The 10,016-nt window shown below is 42.9% G+C and overlaps 1 gene segment (V, D, J or C); it reads left to right on the top strand.

Annotated features, from left to right (window-relative positions):
- The window catches only part of LOC122554657, a 12,469-nt gene extending 6,866 nt beyond the window's left edge, over window positions 1–5,603 (top strand). Inside the window, 1 exon segment of the V gene segment in view lies at window positions 5,439–5,603. Within this exon segment, the coding sequence occupies window positions 5,439–5,507 (69 nt within the window).
- The last annotated feature ends 4,413 nt before the right edge of the window (window positions 5,604–10,016 follow it).

The raw sequence follows: 10,016 nt of genomic DNA, 5'->3' as shown, positions 1-10,016 counted from the left end.
TTTGGTGGTTAGCAGCTTTTTCCAGATCAATATTTGTTCACAAGCTTTTGGGCATCGCTAGATGGTGTTAATGGAGTAAGTGCTCAAAGAAATCCCAGCTTTTGACTTGCTGTTCTAGCAATATCATTTATAACTAATCCAGAATAGATCATTTTCGCAGCATATTTGATGAGATTATGCTTCGGCTGTTTTACTTTATATTAAACCAGTGCTGTAGCTGAATTTGATTGTTCAGTACGGTGGGAGTTCCGCTGAATCCAACACTTGCAGCAGCTTTTCAGTTGGTCTTCAATTGCTATCTCAGACCATCCAGAACCTCTGCTAAGAATTCTTTTTCCAACAGGAGTCAAGCCAACGTAATCACTGTTTATCTCAACAGGTGTGAGCTCTTGTGCCAAAAACATGAAAACAATTTGGTGAAGGGGGCGGGGTCTCTGGATGTGAAAGGTTAACCTTGCCTTCTCTCCACAGGAGTTGCTAGACCTGCTGAGTTTCTTCAGAAATTTCTGTCTTTATTTTGGTTTTCTAGCATTTAAAGTTTGTTGTTTCATTGAAAAAAGTTGTGTTCGATGAAACACGTTCTTCAGAGAAAAAATGCATTTGAACAAATTGCGAATGTTCAGAGATATTAAATATCAGAGAATCATTGAATTTGACCGCCCTGATCTCGAGCTGTAGTTTCAAAAGAAACTATTATGAAGTAACAACACACTCCAGAGCGCAGTGGCTGCTGTAATTGGGTGGAAGTTATTTTGATCACTCAAATAGAGAATGTCAATGATCACGTTCGAAATAATCAACAGAAGGCTTTTTTACAGCATGTGTGAAACAATTAATTTGTTGAAATATTTTGATAAAAAGTGTTCACCGCCAGCGCTAGCTTAATGAATGACACAATGATAGGAAGGTAGGAGCAAGAGGAGGGCACTCAGCCCCTCGAGCTGTTCCACCACTTACTTCGATCATGGAGCATCTGTGAGCTAAATCCACAGGTCTCCCTTTGGCTAAAACTCTTTAACACCTTTGATTAACAAGCAAAAACTATCCCAGATTTACTGATTCGACTGCCCATAACAAAACACCATTTCTGAAAGACATTCCTGTGAGTACTGTGACACAATGAGGCTGGAATTAATTGCTCATGAAAGTAAACTTTAAATCTCTGACAATTTCCAATTGAAACATCCCAATCATCATATTTCTTTAATTTAACACTATAGTTCCCTGGAATAAAGAAATATTAATGTGTGATTGCCTTGCTAAAAATGAGGGAAGCTTCATTCCTATTATATGATTAAGAAATATCTCTGTTCATTCAGTGAAAACACAGTCAAATCACACAAAAGGAAACCATGTCATCTTGTGTAGACACACAAGTGCCTCAAATAATTTTCAATTCTACCAGTGATTGTTTGAATCTCTAGACAGGTGTGGAAGTGTCGGACTTTTTATATCGCCTTGAGAAACCAGTCTATTTGAATTGCTGAAGTTTGTGTGGTATTAGCACATTCACAGCGCTGTTAGGAAGTGAGTCCCATGGCTGTGATTGAGGAAGAAGAAACGAGCAGGGAAATAGTTGAGAGTCAAGTTAAAGTCTGATTTGGAGGAGAGCTTTCAGGTGAAGCATTTACATGCATGTGCGCCCTTATCATCAAGGATCACAATTTTGGAACATGCTGCTGAAGGGACATGTCAGCATGCAAAATGGAAGCTGAAGAAGGTATCTCGGCCCCTCTCGAAGGCTATTCATTAATCTTGCTGCTCACCAGTCTTCCCAACACACCGATAACATTGAACCTGATTGTTTACTGTTCAGCAAATGAATGGTGAACCTTTGGAATTCTCCACTACAGAAATTGATTAAGGACAAAACATTAAATGATTTCAATAAGGAGATAGATTCCTTCAATCCTTAAAAAATGCTATGGATATGTGGGAGAAAGACAAACAGGGTACAATCTTGGTTGAAAGCCATGAAAACATTGAATGGGGCATGGTTTGTAAGTTTGCACGTAACGCCGACATTGGTGGTATAATTGGCAGTGAAAGTTATCTAAACATACAATGACATCGTGATCAGCTGGGCCAATTGGCTGAGGAGTGGCAGATGGAGTGTAATTTAAATGAATACGACGTGTTGCTTTTTGAGAAGTCAAATCAGGTCACGACTTACAGAGTTAATGGTAGGGCACTGGATAGTGATGTTAAACACAGGGCCCTGAGGGTCCAAACTCATAGAGTCTTACAGAGGTAATGGTAGGGCACTGGGTAGTGATGTTGAACACTGAGGACCCTGAGGGTTCAGACTCATAGATTCTTGAAAGCGTTGTCTCAAGTACCTAGTGTGTTGAAGGTGTTTGGCACATGTACCATCATTGGTCAGAGCACCGAGTGCAGGAGTTAGGGCTTCATATTGTAACTGTCCAAAACATTGGAATGAACTGCCAGAGGAAGTGGTAAATGCAGAGATAGGTCCAACATTTAGAAGACATTTGAACAGCTCCAGGAACTGGATAGGTCTGGATGGATATGGGACAAAGGCAGGCAAGTAGAATTAGTTTAATTTGGGAACTCTGGTCAGCATGGATGAGCTGGACCAAAGGAACTGTTTCTGTGCTGTACGACGTTATGACTCACTGACTTTATGGTGGAGTAGGCTCAAAGTTGGAAGGTGGTGAGCAGGTGAGGTGCTAGATTGGGCATGTGGGAGAGTTTGGGCTGGTAGGCTGTGAGGTGTTGGCTGGCTGCTGGGTAAGCTTGCATGCACTCTGTCTGGCAAGGTGGCATCAAGGTAAATGGTAATGGTCACAGGATAATTTGGTCGAATTGTGCTTGGTAGGTGAGGGGTAGTTTGAGCTGAAAGGCAGGAGGTCTGTCTTTGCCAGGTTGGTTTGTGGAGAGGTGGGAAGAGTGCCAGGCTGGTTAGTGTAGAGGTGGGCAGAGTGCCAGGATGTTTCGGGGGTGGAAGGTCACTGTAATGAAGTGACAGGGGGACGTGTTGTCAAAATGCAAAGCTCGGAGTCTTGCAAAATGGTCGGTGGTAAAGGAAGATGCGAAAGGAGCTGGGATACAATGTGCACAGGTTGACTTGGGTAAGATGAGAGGTCAGTGATCAAGGGCTGAGGTCATGTCTTGGGTAGTGGGCTTTTGTCAGAGGTTGTGAAAATGATGGTGTCAGGTCCAGTCAGGGCCAGATTCACCATTGGCCAGGTGCAGGGCGGCAGGGGTGTAAATGAGTGAAAGAAATTGAGATCATATGTCTATCTACAATATAGAATATAGAACATTACAGTGCAGAACAGGCCCTTCATACCTCAATGTTGCGCTGACCTGTGGAACCAATCTGAAGCCTATCGATCCTACACGATTCCATTTTCATTCATATGTTTATCCAATGACCTTTTAGATGCCCTTAATGTTGGCGAGTGTACTATTGTTGCAGGCAGTGCGCTCCATGCCCCTAGTACTCTCTGAGGAAAGAAACAACCTCTGACACCTGTCATCTATGACCTCTCCTGCTAGCCATCACTATTCAAGGAAAAGAGTTTCACTGTCCACCCTCTGTTTATCTTTTATGTCTCAATTAAGTCACCTCTCAACCTTCTTCTCTCAAACAAAAACAGCCTCAAGACCCTCATCCTTTCCTCATTAAACCTTCCCGCCATACCAAATAACAACCTGGTAAACCTCCTCTGAACTCTTCCAAATCTTCCACATTCTCTCCATAATGTGGTGACCAGAACAGTACACAATACTCCCAAGTGCGGCCACACCAGAGTTTTGTACCGCTGCAGCCTAACCTCGTGGTTCTGAAACTCAGTCCCTCTATCGATGAAAGCCAACACAAAGTATGCCTTCTTAACAACTCTATCAAACTGGCTGGCAATTTTTAGGGATCTATGTACATGGACACCGAGATCTCTCTGCTCAACTACACTACCAATATGGATTGCCTTGGATGTGTTTCGTGTGATAGGGGTTGTGTGTTCCGGGCATGAATGGATGTATAGCAGGGTAGGGTTTGTCAATGTGAGTGGAAATTTAGGTCTAGACAGAGTAAGTGCAGTGGTTAGTCTGAAAGATGAGGTTTGGTGGTGAACTGCGTGTCAGTTTGATCGTTATTAAAGTTAAAGATTACTTGTTCATTTCTCAATTCATATTTACGTAAATACTCAGCTGTAATACTCCAAAGTCTCTGAACCTTAATGGTCCTCCATTTCTCAGAGGCCTCCAGAATTCAGATAATTGTTAATTAGATGTTTCAACTTCCAGACAATTGGCATGAATTCAGCCGTGACAGTTATCCTCCTAGTCCCAGTGCTCAGCTCCTGCCTGTCCTGCTGCGGCAGTGACCTTGCTCCCAGAGAGAACATTCTGCCTTGCATTGATAAGTGAGGAAGGCTCACTGGGCCTGATCTCCAAGTATGGGGACGGCAAACACGGGGGGACACAACTTTAAAGTGAGGGGAGATAGGTATAAGACAGATGTCAGAGGCAGTTTCTTTACTCATTGAGTAGTAAGGGTATTGAATGCTTTGCCTGCAACGGTAGTAGATTCACCAAGTTTAAGTACATTTAAGTCGTCATAGGACAGGCATATGGATGTACATGGAATAGTGTAGGTGGGATGGGCTTCAGATTAGTATGACAGGGCAGCGCAACATCGAGGGCCGAAGGGTCTGTACTGCGCTGTAATGTTCTATGTTCTATGATTCACTCTGATTTCTCTCCGGGGTTACTGCCAGCTGTTGGGTATTTCCAGCAGCACGGTACCTAATGGGGCAGCACGCTGGTTCCGTGGTTAGCGCTGCTGCCTCACAGTGCTAGGGACTCTGGTTCCATTCCAGCCTCGGGTGACTGTCTGTATGGAGTTGGCACTTTCTCCCCATGTCTGTGTGCGTTTCCTCCCACAGTCCAAAGATGTGCAAGCTGGGGGAATTGCAAATGTTGTGTTCAGTGATTGGGAGATAAGGTGCATTAGTCAGGGTTAACTGTAGCATAATAGGACAGAGGAATGGGTCTGGATGCGTTACTTTTCAGAGGGTGGGTGTGGACTTGTTGGGCCAAATGGCCTGTTTGCACAAACTGTAGAATTTCGATGTATCTTCATTTCCTTGGTGTATTTTGTGAAACTTCACTGCTCTTCACAGCAATCCAGTGAAAGTGTCAGTTGGTGAGATCTTCAAACACTTACTGGGGTGGGATCAGGATGTTCTTTTTCCGAAATTATATGGCAATGGTCAAGGTCGAGGGCATGTTTCTAAAGAGGGAACCAATGATCATGATCAGCAACTGGTAGGAAACAAAAACAAACTCCAGTTATGCTGTAGACTCAGCGGGAGCATACTGGCAAACGTTTACAGCTGAGGATACATTTGCATAACTGATAAGGTCAAATTAACAGAAATTAACATGCTCAATTGGTCATTCTATTGTAGAGACACCATCGCTACCCATGCTTTATGGCCTGGTCTCCTCCTGTCAGGAGCACAGCACCGGTTCTGTGATCTTTGGTTGTTTGGCGATGGACTATTCACCTGACGTCACAAAGGTAACCTGGAAGAAAGGTGGGGAGCTAATCAAGACTGGATTGAAGACTTACCCATCAGTGAGAAACAAGAAGGGAACCTACACCCTGAACAGCCAGTTAACCCTGCCCGAGTCAGCGGTAGGTTGCCCCAGCAAAATCTACTATGAGATTCAACACAGCGGGTCACACAAGAGCAAAGAAATGCCATGTCCAGGTACGTGTTGTGGGAACTGAGATAAACAGAGCATCTGGGATTAACATTAATAAGGCATTATTTATAACCGTTTTCGTAGAATCACCCTATACAGGACAGGAAAAAGGCCCTTTGATCCATCCAGTTCACGCCTATCAATAACAGCCACCTAACTATTCCAGTCCCATGTGCCATCACATGATTCATTGCCTTGTGTGACTTGACTTTGCAAGGATGCATCTCAATACTTCTTACTTATTATGAAGGGCTCAGTCTGTCCAAGACTTTTAAGTACTGAGCTCCAGGCTAACACCACCATCTGTTTGATTTTGTTTTCTCCTGAGATCCACTTGGAACCTCCTAGCCTTACCTTCACCCTGAGGCATTGATCTCTCCATCAAGGGGAAAGGTTTCATCCAGTTTACCCTGTCTATGCCTAAAATAATTCTAGACATCATGATAATCTTCTCCCTAATTCTCCTCTGCTCCAAGGAACACCCCTGTCTATCTAATTTAGTTTCAGAACTAAAACCCTCCAACCCAGGCAAGATCCTGGCAAATCTCATCAATACTGCCTTCAGTGTAATCACATTCCTTCGATAACATGCACAAAACGCTTCAGTATGGCCTAACCAGTGTTCTATTAAGTTCCAGTATCATCTCCCTACATTTCATTGTCAATGTCTAGGCTAATAAAAGCAAATATCCTGCCACTTTCTTAGCCTCTTTATCCAGATGACACAGTACTATAGGGGATCGGTGGGTACATGCACCAAAGATTCTCAGGCCTTTCCAGGGTTCCACCATTCAAAACGTCATACCTCATAGATTCTTCTGCCGAATTACATCACCTTACATTTATCCAGAATAATTTCCATTTGCCACTTCTCTTCACATACAACCAACCCTTGTATATCCTCCTGCAATCTAAAGCCATTATGCTCATGACTTACCAACATGACAGTTTTCATTTCATCTGTGAATTCATCTAAATTTGAGTCTCAATCATTGGTATGTAAGAGAAATAGCAAGGAAATCAACACCAATCCCTACAGAACACCAGGAGAATAGATTTCCAGTCACGCAGACACCCGATGACTATTATCCCCTGCTCCCACCACTCAGCCAGTTCTAGATCCAATCTGTCAAATTAACTCGGATCCCATTGGCTCTGATTATTGCTATCATCTGGACATCGAGTTATCTCTCTGAAAACTACTATCAAATTGTTACACATGACTTCCTCTCAATAAAACCGTGCTGAAAATTGTTGATTTATCTTCTAACTGAAGACTAATTTCACTTCTCAATAGTTTCCCTACCACTGAGACTAGCTTGACAGATCTATGTTTTCATTATTTATCCCTTCCTTCATCCTACATAACAGTGCAACGTTGGCTGATGTAATTCTACATTATTGTCAGCGACACAACTACTTCATCTTTTGCATCGATCAATCGCTAGGTATACTTTTCATGTGCCCTGGAAATATAACCACTTCTCATTCAGCAAGACAACACAGCACATCACGTCATGTGTCCTAATTTCTGAAAACTACATCACAACACCCCTCCATAATTTCTGTCCCCACATTGTCCCTCTTACTAGTGAACACTGACACAACACATTCGTTTTGACCACAACCTAATCCTCCGGGTCCACTCCAATAATAACACGTAATGGGCATTACTGTTTCCAGAATAATTCTTTTATTATAAATGAGCCTGTAACTTTAAAAAAATATTTTCCTTTATTTTGACTGCTATTATTTTCTCATGGTCCCTTTTGCTCTTCTAATTCCTTTGTCTTTCAAACTTCCCCTTGCTTTTCTGTACTCCATAGTAGTTTCTATTGTTTTGAGATTTCAGTATAGACCGGAGGCCTCCCTTGTTTCTCTTTATCTCACCCTCCATGCCCTTTGGTGTCCGGATCCCGCTACATTCTTGGTCCCACGCAGTGGCTTCCTGGGAAATGTCCTCCCTGTGATTTTCCTATCTCTTTCTTAAATGTGTCGCACTGCTCTGACTCAGATTTACCACTAAGTGTCAGCTTCCAGTCCACTCTGGTCAAGTCATTACCTGATATTATTATAATTGTCCTTCCCCTTTTCAGAACTTTGGGCCAATTTCTATTGCTTTATAGTACAATCTGAAATCCAACTGATTTACGATCATTGTCTGCAAAGTGCTCCACCATTGATGTTTTACCCACTGGGTCGACTTCATTCCCTAAGGTTCAGCATTCTCTTGCAAGGTCTGGATTAAAATTCTCACTACTAAACACATACTTTGTTAAAATATTCTCCTGGGGGCATTTTCAGAATTGTGCTCCCTCTAAATTTTTGACAAAATGAATATCCAAGCCTATGCTGAGGAAGTTAAAAACCTCTTTTCTCATTCCCTATTTAATTTACACGTCTCTGAAATTTGCCCATGTATTTGCAGTTGGTATTTTGGACCTATAGTAAGGTCTATCGTGCTCTCCCAATAGTTATGTTTGCTGTGTTTTGGTTTTGAAGTACTGTCCATTTGCCTTTGTTCAAGGAGGTATCCATGATTTCATTTCTCTTTACAGCCTAAAATACTCTTGTCAGAATTGCGACAGAAGCAACATTCTGTACCGCACACCCCCGCCCCCATCATTTTCCATCTTTCCCTGTCTCGCCTGAAGGCACTAAATCCTGGAATATTGAATAGCCACTCCTGCCCGGCTCTCAATATGTCTCAGTGATAGCAACGGCATCATTTCTTCATTTATGCCAGTAATTCGTCTGCCTTGTTCATCAGACTCTGTCATTAAAACGAATACCATCCAACGTTGCTATCTCCCTTCTGATACTGTCGTCTGTTCAATCATCGAGTTCCATCCGAAGTCAATCTCCGTGAGTTGGTTGAAAAATGGCCGACCCTTGGATTCTGGCTTCTTCACGTCTCCCGTGTGTGAGGCGAACGGGAACTTCTCGGTGACGAGTCGGCTGATGGTCCCTTATGGTGAATGGTACAACAGTGCGGTCTATACCTGCCAGGTCACTCATGGAGAGAACACTCAAAGTAAAAATATCACCGCACTCCAGGGTAAGAGACACAGACTGAGAGAGCTACAAATCATTCTGAACTCTGATGTGACTCAAACACACTAATTTATCAGGCGTAGTAACAGCATGGTACAGCTTCTCGTTTCCCAACATGTCACGTATCTCATTTCAGTTTGAGTGTTACATTAGCATTGCTCATAATTCTGATTTTGGCAAGTCAGAAAAGCATGTTTCCTCTCTGTTGAAGATAGATATGTAGACAGTGAGCTTTGTTAAATAGTTTGTTGCCTGACCATGCTGGGAGAGGCATTCAGAGTGCTGAATCCTTGCCTGGTAGCCGCTTCAAGGATAAGTTTGGGGGTGAAGGGGGATATTGGATAGATATCTGATTGAAACATAGAAAATACTGAGAAACTGAGATCGAGTGAACGTGGAATAGGTGTTTTGACTGGTCGGCAAGACTAGGAAATAAGAGCACAGTCTCAGGGTCAAGGGGGCACCGTTTAGAACTGAGATGGGGAGGAATTTCTTCAGCCAGAGGGTGATGAGTCTGTGGAACCTATTGCTGCTGCCGGCTGTGGAGGCCAGGCGATTGTGTGCATTCAAGCCAGAGATAGATCGGCTCTTGTTTAGTACGGGGAGAAAGCAGGAGAATGGTTTTAGCCCGAAACCTCGATTTTCCTGCTCGTCGGATGCTGCCTGACCTGCTGTGCTTTTCCAGCATCATTCTGATCTAAACTCTGGATTGGCCGAACAGCCTTATTCTGATCCTCTATCTTATGATGCTGTGGTCTCAAAATGACGTGGTTAAAATATGCAGTGACCCATACTTGAAAATAAATCAAAATGGATTCAATGCTTAATTCCCTGCTCGGGAATGACCTGTTGACCTTGTACATTGTAGGACATCGATTTTTCTCGGGTACTGAGCTCTTTAACTTATTGGATCAGACCACAGACAAAGTGGTGATCACATTTGATGAACTGGGATAAACGTGATCTCACTGAGCTTCTTTAAGATGCTCCCTGTAATTAGTGGATGAGGCAGGAGAATAAATTCTGATGGGAATGCTACAATAGGGATGAATGAACGAGGAACTCGAGATAGACTGATTTCGCCTGGTTTGGGGTGACGATGTTTACACAGTGAGTAGTGGATATCCATAAAATTAGTGACATTTCCATCGCGTTTGTAGATTAATTTAAGACGCTTTTGTTTGTTTTTGTTCTCCCCTGCTCGATGAAGAAATTAAAAAATG

The sequence above is a fragment of the Chiloscyllium plagiosum genome, chromosome 11 (assembly GCF_004010195.1).
Source record: "Chiloscyllium plagiosum isolate BGI_BamShark_2017 chromosome 11, ASM401019v2, whole genome shotgun sequence".
Lineage (NCBI taxonomy): Eukaryota > Metazoa > Chordata > Chondrichthyes > Orectolobiformes > Hemiscylliidae > Chiloscyllium > Chiloscyllium plagiosum.
The sequence above is the reverse complement of the archived record's forward strand: the minus strand, read 5'-3'. Positions and strand labels throughout refer to the sequence as shown.